This window comes from Herpailurus yagouaroundi, unplaced genomic scaffold, assembly GCF_014898765.1.
Source record: "Herpailurus yagouaroundi ecotype Mexico unplaced genomic scaffold, PumYag 215, whole genome shotgun sequence".
Lineage (NCBI taxonomy): Eukaryota > Metazoa > Chordata > Mammalia > Carnivora > Felidae > Herpailurus > Herpailurus yagouaroundi.
In genome coordinates, this window is record NW_024412446.1 from 1296044 (window position 1) to 1319307 (window position 23264).

General features: G+C 40.7%; 1 protein-coding gene across 5 annotated transcripts in view; it reads right to left on the reverse strand.

The window, feature by feature from the left end:
* HEATR6 (HEAT repeat containing 6) overlaps positions 1-23264 on the reverse strand; it is a 36509-nt gene that overhangs the window by 11620 nt on the left and 1625 nt on the right. For 4 of the 5 annotated variants that reach the window (XM_040455169.1, XM_040455168.1, XM_040455170.1 and 1 more), the window contains exons 2-14: positions 21413-21520; positions 18230-18370; positions 17642-17757; positions 16715-16829; positions 15095-15196; positions 14086-14223; positions 12115-12410; positions 11197-11374; positions 5729-5935; positions 5189-5288; positions 2281-2636; positions 1336-1458; positions 884-970 (exon numbers count right to left, since the gene is read on the reverse strand). In XM_040455169.1, coding sequence (XP_040311103.1) covers positions 884-970; positions 1336-1458; positions 2281-2636; positions 5189-5288; positions 5729-5935; positions 11197-11374; positions 12115-12410; positions 14086-14223; positions 15095-15196; positions 16715-16829; positions 17642-17757; positions 18230-18370; positions 21413-21520 — 2067 coding nt within the window. The remainder of the gene's footprint in view (positions 1-883; positions 971-1335; positions 1459-2280; positions 2637-5188; positions 5289-5728; positions 5936-11196; positions 11375-12114; positions 12411-14085; positions 14224-15094; positions 15197-16714; positions 16830-17641; positions 17758-18229; positions 18371-21412; positions 21521-23264) is intronic. The other variant, XM_040455171.1, reaches the window with a different exon arrangement.

Here is a 23264-nt window from a genome sequence, read left to right on the forward strand (position 1 = left end):
GAAAGTATATCTCTTTTTTACAAATGAAAAAACCTGAACGTGATGCCTACAGTCATTTGACCAGCAGGGGGAGAAGTCCAGGTGCAAACCCAGGTCTGTGTGAGCAAAGCTCAATTCCTCTCCCTGTCAATGGTGACGTTTCAGCTTGAGTGGCAGTCTCAGGAAAGGACTAGGGCTAGATATTCTTAATTGCTTGCAGGGATGATGGAAATTGCAAAGGGAAAAGAATGGGCAGGATGAGGAGGGCAGAAGGTAAAGAACACCACTAATGTTGAGTTGACTTTGCTTTTGGCACCAAGTAGAAGCCCTTTTTGGTAGGGTCACGTGTTCCTCCTCCAAAGAACTGGCGCAGTATGGAGACAACAGAAACAACCTAAGGTCACAGGAATTTACTAGGAATCCTGGAGCGGGGTGGTGAGGGAGTTAAGGGAATCAACATCTATCAAGCACCTACTATTTGCCAGCAGCCTTACATTTTATTCAATCTAGTTACAGATTCTTATTCCTCTTTATGAGGAAACTGTGCTCACACATCCATTAATGTGCTCCCTACATTTGCTCTCATGTCTTCGGATTCCAAATCCTTGGCTCTTCCCACCATTCTAGTCTACCTCTTGGGCAGGATGAGGAACCACACGAGGTTTTATGCGAAAGAAATACTGGTTTTTCAATTGCTGGCTGTACGTTACACACAATCCGACCACATACTGAACTGCAAATAAACAGAAATGCAAATAAATCTTATTCATGCTAGTCTCCTGTCATCACATATCATTAGCTGTAGTTTTTGACACTGGAAGAAACTACACAGTTTACTTCACTTCATCACTGAGCCTCACAACTGACTGCAGCACTAGAAGAGCACTGAACAACGTGTACTTACCACGGTGACTGGCACTCTCTGGTCAGGAGCTATGGTAGAATCTGGTTTATACTGCTGTATTAAGCCTGTCCCCAGTTCTTCCAGAAGCTGCCAAGGCAAAAGAAATATAGATTATCAAAGCAGATTTTATAATCCGAATTACGGAGGCAGAAAACCTCACTTGTTTGGAGACGACCTCAAATCAAAGGGAAAAATAGTTTCCAACCGAATTTTCTTTCTTCTTTCAGTAACTCTGACATCAGAGGCATTCTTTCAGGAGCAAAACCACCAGAAACATATTGTTTATTTATTACCAAATGAATTCTTTGGGTTTCTCTGGCGAGCTGAAAATGAAGGAATGTATGACTTTCCCTACCTGATACCCCTTTAAGAAACCTCAGAACTGACATAGAACAGAGGGAAGAACATAAAGGAAGAGAAGAAAATAGCAGGTGGCTTTTCATCAAAGTTACCTTTGCTCCATGAAGCTGAATAGACGGATCTGCTTCCCCCATGCACTTGCAAATCACCTCTCCAAGCTCCATTAAGTACACTTGAGCCATTGAAAAGTAGCCCTTGGCCAGATGAGCTAACACCTGCAAAGAGAACAGAGGAATAACCTCAAGACCTAAATGCAGGGCTGCAGTATCCAGAAAAGTGTTTTAATATTTCAGAAATCACTCACATTTAACAAGGGGTAGGCAGGAATCTGATGTTGAATAAAATGAACAACCATAATCTTTATTTTATGACTGAAATCAGTTAACTCTATCATGTAACTTCACGGTGCTTTATAATTTTTGAAATGTGTTTCATTAAGGTTGTCAATACTATTCAAGCCTGGGAACAATTTTCTGAGGCAGGTACTAACTGAATATTTCAGCTAAAGAAGCTAAGGCTAAAAAAGTTAAAGGTTAAAGGACATGTTTAATATCAACCGCACAATCAGCAGCAGAGCCCAGGACCAAACCCATGCCTCAGATCACAGCTGAGTACCAAAGAAGCAAATAAATTAATCTGGGGTTGTTTTCTTCCTGTTGTCTCTACGCAGACAGAAGATGGAAGAGAAGTTATGGAGAATTAAATATTTAAAGTCTCAGAAATCAAAGCTTAACTGTACAACGTCTTTCAGAATTACTGTATAATCCAGCATACCCAACCTGTCACATAAAAACTATGGTCACTAAAGTGACTTGCAACAAAGAGGAATAAATGTGACATTTACAACCAAGTCTTCTCCTAACCGCCGCCAAAACCAAAACAACAAAGCACTCACACCTAAAACACAGGTCTCTAACACCACTGACCTGCGGCTCAGTTATATGTTATTTTCATAGACTCACTCCTCACAATCATTCAATGTTTTGAAAGAAGAGTGATTACTTCCATTCTAGAAATGAGAAAACGAAACCTCCTACCTGTAAGGCCTCCAATCGCATGGGGGATGGTTCATAGATGCTCCCCGCTGCACAGCCAGCATCACTACTGGAACAGGACTCCTCCTTGGGCAGTACAACAGTGGAAATGCAAAGTCGGATGAGCCAGCAAGGCTCTGAAGACCCCTTAGGGGAGCTAACTGAAGCCTCTTCCAAAAAGGGTCCCGAGGGGGCTTTCTTCCACCAATCAGGAGCGCTGAGGTGAGGAGTTGCTGAATTGCTATTGCTGAGTCCGGAAGAGCAGGGCTGTTGTAAAAGGAGCTGGACTTCAGGTAGAGGCGCGTGAGTGGACACTATGGCTCCCAAGAGAGTGAGGCTTGACACTCGAACATTCACATCTGTCAAAGTTGATGGGAATCACTATCACTGTGGGAACAGCTATCGCAAGGATCACAATTATTCCCGCAGACAATGAAGAATGATGGCGTCCTTGTGTAACCTGAATCCAATGAAACCTCCAGACCCAACTTCCAGTTTATAGAAATACATGGGACAGAAACAGAATTTAAACAACACTGTAGGGGCGCCTGGGTGGCTCAGTCGGTTAAGAGGCTGACTTCGGCTCAGGTCATGATCTCGCGGTCCGTGAGTTCGAGCCCCACGTGGGGCTCTGTGCTGACAGCTCAGAGCCTGGAGCCTGTTTCAGATTCTGTGTCTCCCTCTCTCTGACCCTCCCCCGTTCATGCTCTGTCTCTCTCTGTCTCAAAAATATACGTTAAAAAAAAAATTAAAAAAAAAAATGAACAACACTGTGAAGAACGTATCTGGCAAACTGAGAAGGTAAAACAGGCTTTAAGACAACGGTCTTGGGGCGCCTGGGTGGCGCAGTCGGTTAAGCGTCCGACTTCAGCCAGGTCACGATCTCGCGGTCCGTGAGTTCGAGCCCCGCGTCGGGCTCTGGGCTGATGGCTCGGAGCCTGGAGCCTGTTTCCGATTCTGTGTCTCTCTCTCTCTCTGCCCCTCCCCCGTTCATGCTATGTCTCTCTCTGTCCCAAAAATAAAATAAACGTTGAAAAAAAAAATTTTTAAAAAAAGACAACAGCCTTGGACTCTTCCCCAAATCAGCGTGGTGAAAGAACAAAAGGGTGATGGGACTACTCTAGATTAGAAGAGACTAAACTGACATAATAATGACACGAAATGCATGAACCAGGAATGAACCCAAGTCCTCACAAAAAGGGAGGGAAGACTTTTTGAGACATATGGTGAAATGTGAATGTGGAGTAGATACGAAACAATATTATGGAATTGATGTGGATTTCTTAGGTGTGAGAATGGGGATGTGTTTTTTAGGAAATTGTCTTTGTTCTTGTAAGATGCATGCTGAGGTATTCAGGATGAATTATCATGTCTGGAGTTTACTTTCTTTTTTTAAATTTTTTTATGAAAACAAAAAAAATTTCTTTAACATTTATTTATTTTTGAGAGACAGAGACAGAGCACAAGCAGGAGAGGGGCAGAGAGAGAGGGAGACAGAGAATCCGAAGCAGGCTCCAGGCTCTGAGCTGTCAGCCCGGAGCCCGACGTGGGACTCGAATTCACAAACAGTGAGATTGTGACCTGAGCTGAAGTCTGACACTTAACTGACTGAGCCACCCAGGTGCCCCAGAAGTTTACTTTCAAATGGTTCAAAAATATACCTATTTATACACACATACGTATACACAGGTACACAGATACATACATGCAGAGACAAAGCAAATATGACAAATGTTAATAACTGTTAAGTCTAGGTAGAGATATGCACATGTTCATTGTACTATGCTTTCAAGTTTCTGAGGGTTTGACCATTTTATTCATGAAAATGCTGAAAGACAAAGCCAGACACTTGGGAGGGACGTGAGACATGGTCCACTCCTCTCAGTTTACAGATGAAGAAAAGCTGGTGCAGCGGAATGAGCAGGGGACTGAGCCCAAAGACTTGAGTTGTTTCAATCTTACTTCTGCCACTGACATGAGAGACGTCAAAGGCAAGATTTATCTTTCCCATTTTACACATTGGTGAAACAAGTGAACTGGACTGTGATGTCCAGTGATACATGTGTATACATCATCTCCTTTAAGCCTTATAAAAATCTTCCAAGGTAGGTCAACGTCTTCCTGTTAGGAGGAAATGACAGTTCTGACAGAGCCACAGTTATGAGATGGAGGAAATGGGAATGGGCTGCAGACCCTCAGCCTGACTCCAGGTCTAGTACCCCTCCCATGACGTCACAGAAACATCACTGCCTCCTTCAAGAACTCTGACTGAAAAACTTATCAGAATGTGGTCTGGATAACAGACCACATAGTACTTTCATTGCCTGCTTGCTAGCAAAAGAAAAACAAATGTTCTCTAGGCAAATGTTTATAGCACAGACATATCACGTGTGGGAGTAAGTCAGGAAATAACAAGAAATAAGAGTCTGCAGTAAGTGGGGGAGTTGAGGTTCTGGAATTTTATCTAAACTGCAGAGGAGATAATCTTACAGCAGTTATGTTTTATATTCCAGTTTTTCTTTCCAAAAAGAGGATGATGTCTATGTGATTGTCCACCCATCCTTACTTCTGCCTTAAGGATAGAAACTACGTATTGTGTACCAGAGCACTGCCCCCCCCAACCCCCCCAGCGCCGGCCCCCTGTACTTGGCTCAACCAGAATTCTAAAGTCACTACACTGCAGCAGCAAAGAACCACTAATCTTTACAATTAATTCTCCAGCTCACTTCTTCCAGGTGTCCACTGGGGCTTCTGGGGTCAAAAGCAGGCTTCTAGCAATAGCTGCTTTCCCCGAAAACTTGAGAATGAGTAGAGATATCTTAGAGCTGTAAAAATGCTCTCAATATTTTTAAAACTAATAATCTAGATTTGATTGATACAAAAGAGCAATCGATTTTAAACTACCACCAACCTTTGTGGCGGATATAAGGCTTTATCTGGTTCCAGACTTTGGTCAACAGGCTGAGTTTCAGACGGTTGTAAGGTGAATTTGATACTAAATTTGCAAGGCACTGCAAAAGACAAGAATAGCCCATCAATAGGCCTGATTAAGCCACAGCACCGAGACAAAATGTTATAGCATTTAATTAAAAAAGAAAAGTCTATGAAGACTCATTTGAAAATCAGTTTTTTTCTTTTTTGTCCTTTTTTTAGGGAACTTGCACTTGTGTTCTCACTGGTACAACTTAATACTAAAAATATGGGAGTATTTTTAGTAAATCATTTATTTGGATATACAAAGAGTGTAGCTAAGATCAAGCGAGGAGGCACAATAGGATAGCTTTTTTTTTTTTTTTAATAGAATAGCTTTAAATAAAACAAATAGGATAACTTTAAATAAAATTGTTACTTCTATTCTTAAGTCAAATTACTTTTGGACAATGTAAAACATTATACAAGATCGAAACAGAGAAAACCCATCCAGAACCCGTTGATAACTTGGCATGCTTACCTTAATTATCTGAGTGAGGGTCTGTGAGGATGACTCCGCCACCAAAGCTAACAAAAGACATCTGTGTAACTCTCTAATGCTGGATGCGATCATCACGGAGAAGGGAGTAAAAGCCCTTCTGTGGTCACTGGTGTCTTCAGCAACAGAAAGAAACTGCTTTGAGCCTTCCAAGATGGCGGATAAAACTTGCAGAGCACACGCACGTGTCTGAAATTTCAGAATGATTCACCTTGATTAGTTAACAATCAGGAGTCAAATCCCCTTCTTCCTATTTTTGTTTTTAATTTTTGAAGTATTTAGGATCATTTTAATTAGAAAATTAGAGGCAATAAGATTATCTATCAGGTCCTAAAAGTAGCCATGAACTAGGCCACTTGCACCCTCACTTTAAAAAAACTTCTATCACATTGCTGTTAGGTTTTCTTACAGGAAAGAGTAAGTCTAAGCTACATAATATAAAACCCTGAAATCATGAACATGAGAATAACTTAAAAGATTAGAAGTCTAGTTTATTCAAGCATAAGGCCAAGTAAAAAGAGAGAACTAAATAGCTCGTGGGGTAGGAAAAAAAATACCCAAGTCTAGAGTCTGTTTCACACTAAACATGCGACACTGAAGCATCCATGAGTGCTCGAAGTTAATTAAACAGTGTATTAGGAACTTTGTGCACATTCAAGTTGGCAGGCATCATTAGTGATCCAACTTTTCAGAAACAGTCTTAGGTACAGAAAATAATACTGCCTGTAGTGAGAGTCTTTGATAATCAAAGAAAGGAAAACTATTAACTATAACCTCATGGAAGGAAAGGAAAATATGTGCACCTTTGTCAATGGTCTGCTGTACTTGTCAGGAAAAGTGTCAATGAAGCAAAATTTTGTTTATAAGATTAAAGCATTACTTTCAATTGGTACTCTGATGATTCCGTGGTATTAAAAATCAGGAAAGAGGGGAGCCTGGGTGGCTCAGTCAGTTAAGCATCCAAATCTTGGTTTCGGCTCAGGTCATGATTTCGCCGTTGTGGGACTGAGTCCCACATCTCTCTCCCTCTCTCTCTGCCCCTGTCCTGCTTGCACACACTCTCTCTCAAAATGATTAAATAAACATTAAAAGCAAGCAAACAAAAAATCAGGTAAGAAAAAAATAAAAAGAAAGCCAATTTAACCATAATGGAATGCAGGTGATAAATGTAGGACCAGTTATATAATACTGTACCCTCTTTGGCCAGCCCCCCAAAATACCAACTAAATACTTCCAGATATTTTAAAAGTGGGGAATCAACATTGTAATTCTAATCTAAATATTTGCTCACCATGAAGCATATCTGAGTTTGGTGTGAAAAAGGTTCTCCAGAAAATCTTCAACTATATCATCTCCAAGTAACTAAGGAATAAGTCATTTCTGCGCATCTTTTGTAGAGTGGGCTCACAAACAAAAAACTAAAGATTTACCGCTCTGAGAATAAATTTGTAGTATGACAATATAAGTCTTCAGAATCAAGCATAATCATTTAAGTTAGGAAGCTGACAATGTATTAGGAAATTGTGTGTGTGTGTGTGTGTGTGTGTGTGTGTGTATGGGTGAGAGGGTGAGAGAGAGAGAGAGAGTGAGAGAGACAGCAAGCGAGAAAGAACTCAAGTCACAAGTCAGCTGACCCAACAAAAACTTAGATAAGGGGCTGCCAAACTTTTTCTGCAAAGGACCAGTAGCACCTACTTTATATTTTAGACTTTGTAGGCCACAGCCTCTGTTGCAACCACTCAGCCATGACAAGACAGATGCTAAATAAAGAATAAATATGATTATATTCCAATAAAATTTTACTTACGGACAATGAAATCTGAATTTCATATAATTTTCACATGGCATGAAATACCATTTTAAAAAGTTTTTTTTTAACAACAATTTAAAAGTATAAAAGTATTCTTAGCTCATGGGTCATACAGAAACATAGTTTGCCAACGCCTGATTAGATGGCAGGTCTGAATAAAGGTATGCTATGCTGAACCTCCATTTCTTTATAAGGCAGTTAAAAAATCATGATTCCCACAGGTGACAAAGCAATTACAATTTAAAACCAACTTGTGGAAAGAAATGAACTGATACTCAAAAGCCAAAAGTTTTTAGCCTCATTAACTTTGGTACCCTAAGAGGTAAAAGTATCCATGACTATCACAAATGAAAACAAAAGGAAAGTCACTGAAATGTATCACCGAGGTAGGAAATCTATGAAAAATATAATACTATATCACATGATATTTCTCATAGGTCTGATTTAATTTCCTTTAAACCTTGTTTAATAGATCTCTGTTGCTAAAAAAAAAAAAGCTACTTATGACACTGAATCATTCAAGTTCTGCTTCACTGATTCTTACATCAATATTTAATATACTGTTTACCAGTTCTGATCAGCACTTTCAGCAGAAATTACTGATGTGCAAGCAAATCTTAAGAGGGGCAGCTCTCCAGAGAACTCATTTTGTTAAGTTTTTATTGTCTGAATATTTACAATGATGGATGAAGACTTTTCAATCTGATAAACATCAGTGTGCTCTGTTTCACCAGGGAGTAGTTTCACTTTCTTGGACATGAAGACTTGTTCAAAGGTAATGAAACAGGAAAACACTTTCCCCTTTTTACTACTTATGGATGTGGCAGAAATGTTTGCAGAGGTAGCTCAGTTAGTCCTTAGTTTTTCCTTTTTTTATGTTTGGTCTCAATCTTCCTGGGAGGATGATAAAGAAGTCATGGCTGGGAGTGGGTAGCAGTGAGGTTTCAATGTACTTGGTTGTTCCCTTCTTTAGCTTTGTCCCAGGACTGATTATTCTGCACACATGTTCAAGGTTAACTTTATTTGATCACACTCCTAAAGTTGGTTGCCTTTAGGGTGGGGCATTTGAACACTGTGTCGGGGTCTCTAGATTCTTGGTCGGCCATATAAGGGAAAACCCGACTACCTACCAGTCCATGATAGTTACAAACCTGCTTTATTCTCTTTCCTTATAGGGCTATTACTCTAGATTTTGATTTGTTTCCACATTTCATAGCTCTCCAAAAGAGAAATAAAAAATCATGAAATTTGAAAATTGGGATAGTTCTCAAGGTACCAAGAAAGTTTGTCCCATAGTTTGTTCCCTAGATCAAGTCTTGCTATAGCCACATAATCTACCCTTTTAACACCCAAAGAAATCCTATAGAAGAAATTCATAAATTAGTCATGGTATTTTTATTGATAATTTGCTCTGTGCCATCTGGAAACATACAGGATGTGCTTTCTGAAGCACATTCCAACATGTAAAAATATGACCATTTCCCAAGTACTGCCCACTGCCAAATCCTAAAGGAAATTTCTAAGTTTTCTCCTTTGGAATTAATCACTCTAACATTTCATACTGCAACTTCCCGAAAGTAATCTATTGCCAGTGTTCTGAGTGAAGAGTCCAGTCTCCTTCCTTCTGTCCGTTTTTCTTTGGAAAGTTTCTCAGCATATCAGTAAAAACTGTGCTTCCAGTTGAATCTACCCTAGGTCATACCAGAGCTGCCATGAACTTGAAACTGTCATCACTGTGCACTTCAGCAAGATGCACTACTGTCATGTTTCATCCTAAGAGAAACTTCAGGCATCCAACTCTATACTTACAACGAGCCTTTGAGCAGATGACCACTCAGCTTTTACACATGACTGTACCTTTTAATCTAGCTCTGATCAACGATTGCTGCTCCATTGCATTTATGTGAACTTTTAAGTTTTGCACACAACTTTCTAGGAGTCTTTGTAAAAAGTCTCTCTCACTGACATCACCGACCACAACACTTGCTCCTAGCACGTGTCTTGGTGCACAGGGACAGTTTGCAGAGGTGTGTACTAAGGCTCACTGTGGACCATGATCACACTTCTTTACACCTTTCTAACCTAAAATCTGTGACAAAGCTTCTGGCTACAACCATTTCACTTGCCATTACATGGAACTGACAAGTTCTACTCATTAGTTTGATCTTTCTAAATCCTACAAATGATGACTGCTTTTCCATTTCTCCAGGACCTTCATGTCCTGGAGCTAGGACATCTCCAGAAGGAAGTTCTATACGTTTCCTTTTCATCACATTTCTTGCATTGCATTCATCAAAGTTAAAGAGCAAGACCATATCTAAAAGGTACCCAAGGCTCCATAGCTCAGGGGTTAGAGCACTGGTCTTGTAAAAGGTACCCAAATCAAGGAGGACCACTTTGCCGCATGTAAAATTTCTCATGGCACTCTAAGGCAAATGTAAGCATTAAAAACTATAAAGACAGGGGCGCCTGGGTGGTGCAGTCGGTTAAGCGTCCGACTTCAGCCAGGTCACGATCTCGCGGTCCGGGAGTTCGAGCCCCGCATCGGGCTCTGGGCTGATGGCTCAGAGCCTGGAGCCTGTTTCCGATTCTGTGTCTCCCTCTCTCTCTGCCCCTCCCCCGTTCATGCTCTGTCTCTCTCTGTCCCAAAAATAAATAAATGTTGAAAAAAAATAAATAAAAAAAAATAAAATAAAAACAATAAAGACATAAACACCATGACACAGATTTCAATCCACTTTCATGAAATCCGACTCCATAACCTCTCTGTACTCATATCCCAAACTCATACGTTCGCTGTCCCCTTGGCTGGGCAGCTGCAGTGCGGGTGGTTTACCTAGCCTGCCACTTGCTCCACACGACGATCTCCTCAGCTCCTGCCGGCAGCTCCCCGCAGCCGGAGGCTTTTCTTTTCTTTTTTTCTTTTTTATTTATTTATTTATTTTTGGGGGAGGCTTTTCAAATACATGTATTTTTTAACCTTTATAGTATTTTTCCTTTCACTTACAAGAATGGCTTCAGTACTGACTTATTTGTCACCCCTTATTTTCCATTTTTCTTACAGGTTCTCATTTGCTACTGATTCAGTTAATCTGAAAACTTCCTGCTGGTTTAACGACTCAGGATATTGGATGTTTGAAATTTTTGTGCTTAACTGAGGCCTGTTTATTTTTTTCACCCTGTAAAAGCTTTTGAAGGGTCACCCACAAGTTTTCTTATGTGTTCTTATCATAGACATTTTTCTAAGCTTTACGTATTCTTCGTAACCATTATGGACGAAGATGTTCCACTGAGTGTTTAAACTGCTTTTGATTTTTTCCTATTATAAATCCCATGGCAATCAACATTCCCATAAAAGGGAAAGAACCACGGCGGTCTCAGTGCAGCTCCAAAGGGATACGGAGGCTACAAGTCAGTGCGCTCAGGCTCCAAGCAAGCCCTAGGCAGCAGGGCCCCTAGTGTGAGTCTTCTCAGGCTGCTACTCACATACGCCCGTGTTCTGTCCTCCTGCCTGTCCTGTGGTTCTCCAGTCAGGAGTTGGATTGTTAGTAATGAGAGCTGTGTTCAGATGAGACCAGATAAGGCAGGGAAAACAACAAAGACTTTCCTGGTATTATGCTCAGAATTTAAGTGCTTTTACCTTTGGAGAAGGATCTTTTAACGTAAGAGTCATCAGGGACACTGACTGAGGGCTTCCAAGCTCGGCTGTATCAGGAACAAAGGCTGACCAGTAGCCATAAAGAACTTTTTTTTCTATTGATTTTATAGTAGAAAGAAAACAAGCTAATGCTCCTTGGCGAACTTTGGCTTGGTAAGACCTATCCAAGAGAAGGAAGAAAAAAAGTCTTTAAAAAATACAAACATGAAATTCTATTTATTCCAGCCAACTCACATGATGCACTAAGAAACTCAACTTTCTGAATAAACCCAAAAGTAAATATGCCAACGTGATAGTTGAAAAAATAGTTTTCAAAATGCAATCAAAACATGCTAAAGCAATTTGTTTACATAACAAGTTAATACAGTAAACAATATAAAACACAACTAGACAGAAAATAAGAGGGCAACAGCTTGGCATCAGGAGTAGTGAGTATGTGCCAGGCACTGTGCTGAGGCTGGCAGACATAAAGCCCGCCCTGCCCCCAAGGAGCCTGCGAGGGGCAGAGACAGACAGACAGTTAAAGAGATAACTGCAGGGCATTTTGATCGATGCTAAGGTGGAGATACATCAAAGGGTCACAAAGAAGGCACCAAAGCCAGAATTTGGGAGCAGGGGTGCTAGTAAGAAAAGGCTTCTCAGAGGACATGATTGCTGAGCTCGTACCAAAGTGGAGTAGTGGTTAATAAGAAGGCACACAAAGTGGAAGAAAATTCCAGGCAGAGGAACAACATGTACAAAGGCAGATGAAGGGGACAAGGCAGATGTAGAGCGACACAAAGCCCAGCATAAATGAATCTTCAAATTAAATCTTGTGTAGCAGTCAGGTTTTTAAGCAAAGTTATTAACTTATGTGCACCTGAGATTAGAAGGCGTAACAACATAACAAAATACTACTACCTCATTTTACTCTGCATGCCTCCTTCAGCATCCGAATAGTCAGACTCACTACTGCTGACCTTTTTCCAACTGGCAGAACGGAAGGGGGTGGAGACTCGGTCTCTTCCTGCCATGCTGCTTCCCTCTACAGGCAAACTTCGGACTCCCAGGGAGGAGGAGCAGGGAGTGCTCCCCTCACGCAGGTTCTCTTTGCCTGAGCCAGTGATGGGGGCTGCTTCTCTTTCACCACTGGATTCTTCCTCTTCCTCTTCTTGCTGGATTTTCCTTGATTTTACTTTTGATTTCTTCTTTTTATTCTGATTTTAGGAGCAAATGAAAACATACATATGAGAGGTATTGGTACTTTCTCATTTGATAATTTACTAAATATGTCCCCAACATGTAGTCTGAAGAAAGAAGAAAAGAGGAGAGGAGAAAGAATGGCACTTACTTAATACTCTGTGTGTCAGGTGCGGTGCTAAGTGCTTACACACACCCTACTGGACTACAGGAAACAAGGCATGACGTATGTACAACAGAGCCATACTGGTAGCCTGGGTTTAAATTCTACCTCTGTGACTGTGGGCAAATCATTTCACCTTCCACTTAGCTTGAAGTTCCTGATCTGTGAGTATAAGGCTAATGCCACTTTCCTTGCACAGTTGTGAAAGCATTCAGCAGCAACAGATTTCAAGTCTATAGAAAATGACTAGAGTGACAATTTTCTCAGTTCTTCCAGATAAGACCCATAGCTAGCACCACTCTAGATGTAGAAGAGAGACGTTAATCCACTATATACAATGCACGGTTTAGGTCACTGAGGCTTTGTAGATAGTAAGTAAGAGCCAGTTTCTTTCTTTTCTCCTGCTTCCTTTCTGACATCCAAATATCTTTGGAATCTAGGCCTCCCTCTGCATTCTCAAGGTCCCCTGAATTTAAGAAAGGAAGGTCCTCATCACTTCTATTTTGTATTATTAACATGGCCCCAGACTCACACCTTTTACTTGCTACCACAGTGATGTTTCCTAGATGTGTATCTGATCATATCACTCCCCTATATAAGAGTCTTCATCTCTGCCACCTGTAAGATAAAAACTAACTCCTTAGCATACTATAAAAGACCCTTATGATTTGGCCTCTGCTACCTACTTGTCCCAGCCTTCTCCTGCACGCACCTGACACTCTAGACTACTGGTTAACAAATAGGCTGCACACATGCTCATCCTCTATGCCTAGGCACCTTCTGTTTCCTCTGGCGGAAAAAAATAACCAACACTTTCCTTCCTTTTTGTACTCTACTCATTCTTTAAAAAAAAAAAAGTTTATTTATTTTGAGAGCGAGAGAGAGCGAGCAAGCAGGGGAGGGACAGAGACAGAGGGAGAGAGAAAATCCCAAGTAGGCTCTGAGTTTCTCCCCTAAACTCCTAAAAACAGAATCTATGTCCTTAATGTTTAGCATAACGTCTGGGATGTAGCAAGTATTCAGTAAATGTTGAGTAACTCAGTGAGTAGAAGAATTTCGAATTATAAACATTTTATAAGTAATACCGGATACACGTCCAGATATAATACAGTGGCCCATATAGCTGTATGCTCTAGGTTCTCCAACGGAAACATGAGGGAGATGGCAACTATATGAACAGGCTGGGAAACCTGGCAGTTGTAACAGAGGCCTACAATATTTACCAATTAGCCTTCTGTAGAAAAAGTGGGTTGACCTGTGGTCTCGAGCATTTGGGGAACGAGGATGTGCGGCTTCAGGCGTAAAGTGAATGTCCGCTGCTATAGCTCTTACACTGCCTAGACCTCTTAGAAATATAAGATGCTCTAACCAGTGTTTTCAGCAGTCTGATGAATTTACATTTACTATGCTAAAAACCCAAAACTGAAATCAAATTTAACGTCAGCCTTTGGCGCAAGTAGGGATGCAAATCACAGAAAATATATATTAAAAACAATCCACAACTTCATGCTAAGTAAACACAAGCATACCACAGTTGGTCGAGAAGTGTTGGATTCGGATTGCTGCGGTTTGACAGGTGGCCGCCCGTCATACTGAGGAAGCAGAGTGGGGTATAACACCGTGGGCAGCTCTATGTTTAGTCCTGGGAGTCCGTGAAACATAGATTTCTGATGATGATGATGAAGGAAGCGCACACACAAAAACAAATCATAAAACAGAATGATTTGCCATGTTCTGAATCACATCGATGAACCGATTAATGTCTAGAATCTTATTGAAGAAATTCAAAGGGACAGAAAATTGGTATCTTGAAGGTTTAGGGCTTACAGAAGAGTTTAATCCCATCTGGGTGGATCTGGTCTGGTCAGATGAGTTTAAGTTTGATTTTACTTTATTTACTTACCATTTTTATTAAGTTTAAAAATTTATCCAACCTGTTTTATCCGATTATTTTATCTATGATTTTTTTAAACAATCTATCATTTTTATTTCACTTATCCATGTCCACATCTAGCTGTCTATATGGGAGATGGGACAGGGAAAGATTTAAAGTTTTAGTCACGATCAAGGTAAGTTAAAAATGGCTTTGACCCGAGGCCGCTTCCTGGCTGACCTGAAAGGTGGGTCCCCAGAGAGGTACCTTCCCACCGACCAGCAGGCTCAGAAATGAAAGGAGGCAGCCTACTAATTGCCATCTGACTGGCCTGTCTACTTATGTGGGCCAAGAGCCAAAGAGAAGCCCTGGTTCCTCTTTCAAGTACAAACAGGTTTAAGAGGATCTACAATTAAATTGTCTACAGATCATAAGCTATTCCCTTCCTAAGTGAAGATTCATACGTAAAGTTTTAGAATTTTGATGAATTTACTTAAAGCACAGCTTACTGTTTTCAGTTCTTAATTTGACATATGCCTACATATGAACATTTGGACGATCTCCTAATATATACTTCCCAAAAGCTAGCTTTCGAGAAATGACATAAAGTGGTCCCTATGCCTGGGGTCTGAGCAGGAAAGACACTCATTGCGATGAGCACTTACCTTTAGCACAGCCAGAAGAGCTCCAAGTTCCTCGGTCTGTGTCAGTTTCATCTTACCCCCATTGAGAAGAGACTGTATACCTTTCAATGCATTTTGTAACAACTGGGGGAGAAAAGAGGCCAAGTTAAAAGGTACAGAAAATTTGGTTATCCAGGGGTCAGCTTCCTAGCACCACCTAGGATGAAGAAGTCTTTCAATGACGAAAAAAATCATGCAACAGGGGAAAAGAAAGAAGATCTAGAGGAGAGATGTGATGAACTACTAATTATTTTCCAGAAGAACAGAGTGTTCTCACTGAAAAGAGTGGTCTTACTGTACATGTTTGTAAGCTAGCATGTACAAATGGTGAGCAAGGAGGGAAAAAAAAAAACAGGAGGTGTGTAGTGGGAAGGAGGTGACAGGGATGGAAAAGTGGCAGCAGAGATTGGAAGCGGGGAATCTCTATGATACAGCAGCCTCACTAGTTCTTAAAGTCAAAGGAATGTATGTGGGAACAGGTTTCTAGAGGGCAATTCTGATCGAGATTGATCTTTTGACTCAGCATTCTCATTAAGAAATAGTCCTTGGGTGCCTGGCTGGCTTAGTCGGTAGAGCATCCAACCCTTGATTTCAGGATTGTGAGTTCAAGCCTCATGTTGTGTGTAGAGATCACGTAAATAAATAAAACTTAAAAAAAAAAGATACTGTCCTTAAAAAACACTCCCCACACAGAGAGGATGGGGAACATAGCCTTTTTCTGAAATAGTGGAAACACTGAAGAAACTTCAATGTCCATCTGTTATGACAATCATTATGTAAGAAGCTAGCCCTCTGCTACATGGGAAACTCAATCATGATAACAGGAAGCATCTGCCAAGCACTTTAAATGATGTATTTCACATACCGCTCATGTAACTGTATCATTCATCTCATTTGAGAGAAAAAGTATATGGAGACTCAAGAAGTTAAGTAACTTGCCCAACGTCTCCCAGCTACAGCAGTTAGAAATGCATGAGGTACATTAATAGGTACTGAAAAGATGCCCAAGAAATATTAACTTTAAAAAAGAGATACAGTGGTAAAAAACAGCATATTTAATATGATCCCACTGAAAAATTATAAAATATAGTTATTTATATACAGAAAAAAATGTCTAGGGGCATGTAGAACAAATTGTTCCAGGTGGTTATATCTGAGCAGGGAACTATAGGGAACTTTCACTACCTCAGATCTGTAAGTTTTGAAATGTGTCACTCTGAATTTAAAGCATGTTAACAAATTGCCATATCTGCATCAGAGTTTTTAAAAAGAAGTAATACTGCAGATATTGCTGAAATCTCCTTTCCCTTCCATCTAAAAGACTGTTACTATTCTGAAACTGTGTTGCTTTTTTAGTCAGGAGGGGAAAAAATACTTTTCTTCAAAAATCTAGAACCACAAAACAAACAGAAACTGTTTTGTAATTTAAACCTGAAAGATATGATTTCCATCTTTGCAGGTTATAAATATCTCACTTATGCCTTTATCTCCAGACAAAACTGATTCAACAACCAAATTATATTCTTTAGTCACAGCTTCTGTTCGACTACTGCTTCTAGACACATCTGTAACATTCACAAGATTAGTGGTAGCCCCACCTACCATGCAAAACGTGATATCATCCATATCAGATGATTTTGGAGACTGTAAAGTGGTCAAGAAAGCCTGGAAGCAGATATTTGGGTAGGGTTCCTCCAAGTATGGCTGTCCTGGTACACTAAAACACATACAGAGAAAGTAACTCAAACTCAGTCTCCTTTGAAATGGGGCTTGCAAAAGAATAAGAATTAAAAATAGCAGTAATACAGACTAGTGGAGATGGAATGTACCTTCAGATGAAACTATATTAAGGAAGACTGTGCACTTCGGGTAAGTAACTACGGCTGTGGAATAGCACATGGCTAGAATGAATACCAAGAAGGAAGAGGGGTTTCCACAGGGAAAAGTTACAGAAGTTTGTAGTGGAAGAAGTATGGAGAAAGAAATCTTTTTTTAGCTCTACTTTTCAATGTGTAGAGGGAAACAATGCACACAGGTCTTGTCTGGCTAGAATCACACAGCTGAGCCTGACTCCTCCCCACTGGACAACACCGCAATGGGGAGTCAAGATACATCGGTTCAAGTCTGTGCTCCTCAGTTTCCAGTGCACGAATCTACAATTTGGTGGATGGGATTGGTTCCATTTTCTTAGAAGAAATTGGCTTTGATAGAGGCCTCAACAAAGCTTAAATTCATGACTATATCCTTCTAGAAGACTTAATATGGTTAGAATTTGTATCAACAGAAAACAAAACCTTGACATATTGCATATGTACTGCTCTTTCCCTATTTTAGGGATAAGATCCTAGTCTATTTTTTCCTTTACTTTACCTTTTTAAACAAATACTGCTAAAATAAACAATACACGATGATCTTATTAGCAAGGAACATGGGAAACACAAAGTAGATTATTTTTCTAAGTTGGCTCTGGCTTCAGACATGAGAGGCCCTGTCTCATCACAGCCAGGAGATGTGGCCGGACTCACATACCTGAGACACAAGTTTGCCATGCAGTGCACTGCAGCTCTCCTAGCTTCAGGGTCGGGCTGAGCCGAGTCACTCAACTTCATCAAAATCCCGCTCTTGCCGAGCAAGTCTGGGAGGTACTAGAACAAAATAACAGCTAACATGCGTCAGAAAAGGCTTCTTGGAAAATTATTACTCTTTAGGTGGGTGTCATTTTTTTTAACTAATGGGCGGTTAAGTCCCAAAAGACCAGCTGCTAGCTAAATCTTTCAAATGGGCATGCAAAGATGTGCCCTGAAACACCAGTAGCGATCATCACTCTCAGCTCAGGTAGCTGCTGAAGCTCTTCAGTCTTGGGTGCACACTGAAGGATGACGATAACAATAGTGGTTCATGTTTAGCGAGTGCCAAGCACTTTACAAGGACTGTCTCACCTCATCCTCAAAGGATCTACCGTATCCATGAAGAAATGAGATTCAGGGTGGTTGAGTAAGGGTTGACCAAGGTCACACATCTCATTAATGACAGGATGGAAACCTGAGCACGAGTCTATTGGTTCAGAGCCTGTGTTCCTAACCTTTGGAAGGAAAGGCAGAACACAGTTTAAACTACCTTTTGACATTTTGAGCCATTGCAGTAAACCAGAGCTGCCAGGGCTTGGAGAATCTCCATGTGTGTCCAGGAACTACACTGCTGAATAGCAGAAATAGTATATGCCAACAGGAAATCCAGGTTTTGTTCATCAACAATCACCTATCAATACAGGAAAAAATATGCATCATCTAAGTTGTAAAAAAAAAAAAAATACTTTTATCTTTTTCAGACATGTATGCTCATCTGAACCAAGCTATGAAAGAAAGGGCACATGTGTCCATCTTTTTGGTGTCAGAAAGATCAGCTTTAAAGGCTTTGAACGTCTGATCAAGACAGGGCCTTCTCCTTGTCCCAGGGCCTTGCTCACTTCCTCCCCTTTACTCCCTCCACTCAAAATAGAGCCTGGCAAAGTCCCTGCAGCTTTTCCTGGAGCCAACCAGATACTGGTAGCTGTAAATACACAGATATGTAAGACTCAAGCCACTGAAATGGGCTTCTCTACATCATAAATGCTCAACAAACACACTATGAATATAAATGCCTGCTAAATAGCTACTATGTCTCACTATGATGTGGAGCGTACAATGGGAAGAGACTGCATATCCTTGTCATCAAGTTTATAATCGTGTTGGGACAAAGGAGGCTAATCGAAGTAACAATTCATGAATAACTGAGATAAACTGCCATCAAAAGCTAGAAAGTTGATTAAGGGCTGTAGGTACCATCTGTGATCAGGAACTTTTCCAATTGCCAGTGCTACAAAGGTAATACATCCGAGAACAGTAAACCTTCAGAAGCTATGGTACCAGTGTGAAAAATTCTGAACTTGAAAACAGCCTCATTTCATTTAGGACGTCACAGGTAGCAGACACTGCTTACCTATCAGCACTCATCTCCTCTCTCCTGCTGGCAGAGTATTGATTTTATTTGGGTACTCACCTCTTGCACATGGGACCTGAGGGTAAATCCTAATTAGCTAAGATACTGGTTCTCTACCAGGGGAAATCTTATTTCCCAAGGAAATGGGAATGTCTGTAGACAGTTTTGACTGTCACAATCAGAGGGATGCTATTGCCTTCTAAGGTAGAAGCCAAGGATGCTGCTAAAATCCTACAATGCACAGGAGAGCCGCCCTACAACTAAGAATTACCCAATCCAAAATATCAGTAAGTGTCGAGATTGGGAAACCCTGATATAAAAGTTGAGCTGCACAGTGTAATCATCTAGGGAGCTTAAGCCCTGCAGTTGATTCTAATGTGCAGTCAAGGTTAACCCCTGGTTTCAGTCACCCATGGTAATACTATTCCCTTGATCAGACCTAGGTCTCCCCAGCCAGATATGAGGGGAGGTCTGATGCAGAGTGAGGGGACAACATGCTTCATTCTTTTTTAAAAATTTTTTTTTAATGGTTATTTATTTTTGACAGAGAGAGACAGAGCATGAAGGCGGAGGGGCAGAGAGAGAGGGAGACACAGAATCTGAAGCAGGCTCCAGGCTCCGAGCTGTCAGCACAAGGCCTGACGCGGGGCTCGAACTCACGGACCGTGAGATCATGACCTGAGCTGAAGTCGGACGCTCAACCGACTGAGCCACCCAGGCGCCCCAACATGCCTCGTTCTTTTTTTTTTTTTTTTAATTTTTTAACGTTTATTTATTTTTGAGACAGAGAGAGACAGAGCATGAATGGGGGAGGGTCAGAGAGAGAGGGAGACACAGAATCTGAAGCAGGCCCCGGGCTCTGAGCTGTCAGCACAGAGCCCGACGCGGGGCTCGAGCTCACAGACTGTGAGATCATGACCCGAGCTGAAATCGGACGCTCAACCCACTGAGCCACCCAGGTGCCCCAACAACATGCCTCATTCTTACAGAGACACAAAATAAATCATTTTTTTGCTTCTGCTGGGGGTTATTTATTTATTTCGCATGGAATGCCTGGAACTGAGGCAGCCATCTTGACTAGGAGAGATGCTAGCTGAGGACAGCCCATACAATGTCAGGAAGTTTCTCATAAAGTGCTCCTGGAGTGCCTCTCTTGGGGGTTGTGGTATGATATAATTTTAAAAAAAATTGTTTTTAAGCTGTTATAGGTTGACTTTTCTGTTTCTTGCAGCCAAAAGCAGCCAAAAGGTTATATGGTGCTAATTGTAAATTTTGTGCTAACTACATTCACATCCTCATGTGGCATCTTATGGTAACAGCCTCAATGTCTGAACTGTTCCTAAAAAGATATGAGATTTATTTAGCAAACTGAAAACATTCTGGAGAAAGGAGAGCTACAGCACGGACCTTGTTATAAATAACAAGGGTCTTTCTATCTTTTTTTAAAAAAAATTTTTTTAATGTTTATTTATTTTTGAGACAGGGAGAGACAGAATATGAACAGGGTAGGGTCAGAGAGAGAGGGAGACACAGAATCTGAAACAGGCTCCAGGCTCTTAGCTGTCAGCACAGAGCCTGACATGGGGCTTGAACTCACGGACTGCGAGATTATGACGTGAGCCGAAGCCAGATGCCTAACCGACTGAGCCACCCAGGCGCCCCAAGGGTCTTTCTATCTAGTGTCCTCTTGCTCCCAAGCTACTTATGTTTATGAAGATCAAAAGCGGACCACAAAAATGGGGAAGGGGAAAACATATTGGTAGGAAAGGAGTAGTAGATTGTTTCAACTTATTCTTAGATATATCTTGGTCAAATACATCTTCCATGAAAAATTCTAAGACCTGGGGGACTCAATGATATTGCTTTCTTGAACCAAACAGAAAGGGGTAATTCTTTTTAAAAAAAATTTTTTTTTTCAACGTTTATTTATTTTTGGGACAGAGAGAGACAGAGCATGAACGGGGGAGGGGCAGAGAGAGAGGGAGACACAGAATCAGAAAGAGGCTCCAGGCTCTGAGCCATCAGCCCAGAGCCTGACGCGGGGCTCGAACTCACGGACCGCGAGATCGTGACCTGGCTGAAGTTGGACGCCTAACCGACTGCGCCACCCAGGCGCCCCAGAAAGGGGTAATTCTAATGGACAAACTTCTAGAATTGTGCAGAATAATTTTTTTGGTCAGAATTATATTTAATATCATCCCTAGTAAGGAAGTGCTTCTTCTAATTTCTCAAAAGATCAGCCTATCGCCCCTAGCACAGATGTAGCATGTCAAAGGTACTTATTTAGTTCATGATAAATTCTAAAGTTATGCACATGATTACCTGTAATCTGTTAAGTAAATGGTGGATAAGTTGAGACACTTTGCTGACAAGATGATTCTGATTAAGAGGCACCAGTCGGCAAGCTTGGACAAGAAGAGCACTGACATCCTACCAAAAAAAACAAAAAAAACAAAAAAACAAAAAACAATGAAAGGTGATATGCCTATTTATTAGTCAAGTAAAGAAGCAACCCCTGCCCCCCAAACACAGCCAAACAGAAAAATGAAAGGCAATGTTCACACTCAAAATGAGGAAAGATAAAATGTGAGGCAGGAAGTAGGAAGAAAATTAAATGATAGCACAGAAATGGGATGTGCTAAAAAGAAGGAAAAGACACAATATGGTTTTTGTCAGTCTAAAAACTCCAGAGTCTCTACATATGTAGAGAGTGCAATTAAATAGCCAAAGAGAGGCTTCCAGAATATAAAAACACACACCGAAGTTAAAAATACCAAAAAGTAAGCAAACAGACACATGAAAAGATGCTCAACAACACTTACCATCAGGGAAATGCAAACCAAAACTACAATGAGATATCATGTCACACCTGTCAAAATGGTTAAAATAAAAAACACCAGAAACAACAGGTGTTGGCAAGGATATGAAGGAAAAGGAACCCTCGTGCACTGTTGGTGAGAATGCAAACTGGTGCAGCCACTGTGGAAAACAGTATGGAGGCTCTTCAGAAAGTTAAAAATAGAACTACCCTAAGATCCAGCAACGGCACTACTGGGTATTTACCCAAAGGATACAAAAACACTAATTCAAAGGGATACATGCACCCCTATGTTTACAGCAGCGTTATTTACAATAGCCAAAGTATGAAAGCAGCCCATGTCCATCAACAGATGAATGGATAAAGAAGATGTGGTGTGTATACACACACACACACACACACACACACAGTGGAATATTACTCAGCTATAAAAAAGAATGAAAACTTGCCATTTGCAATGACCTGGATGGATGGAGCTACAGAGTACAATGCTAAGCAAAATAAGAGAAAGACAAATATCATATGATTTCACTCATCTGTGGAATTGAAGAAACAAAACAAACAAGCAAAGGGGGAAAAAAAGAGAGAGACAAACCAAGAAACAGATTCTTAACTATAGAGAACAGACTAATGGTTACCAGAAGGGAGGTGGGTAGGGAGGGATGGGTGAAATAGGTGATGGGGATTAAGGAGTGCACTTGTTATGATGAGCACTGGGTGATGTACGGAATTGTTGAATCACTATATTGTACACCTGAAACTAATACAACACTGTATATTAACATACTGGAATTAATTTTTTTAATTAAAAAATAAAACTCATTCATTCCCATCTTGAAAAAGAAAACAGAAAGCAAGGAAACCATATTTTCAAGGCCACTGGGAAAATCAGGAGTGACACGTGTATAAGTTTAATGTAAAATTAGGTAATTCTTAAAAAAAAAAAAAGCGGGAAATCTATTTGCAAATCACACCATTCATTCCTCTATAGACGTTTACTGAATTAAAAGTCTGGAGCACCTATTATGTGTTAGATCTTTGGGATCCAAAGGTGAACAAACATATTCCTGAACTTCAAAGAGCTCATTATCTAGAAACACTCACAAAACATTAAAGTGAATTAAATGTTGAAAGAATTAAGTACAAACTCTATGGGGAAATGGTAATTAAGGAGGTCTTACAGAGGTGATTTTTAAGCATAACCTGGAATGATCTGAAGGATGACTTAAAAATCTGCCAGACATACAAAGCAACGAAAGATGCCGCAAGCAAAGGGAATGGAGTGTGCAAAACCTGGAACACCAGTAGGTGTGAAACACTAGTAGAAGCTTGAGGAAGAGCAGGTTTTAAATGACT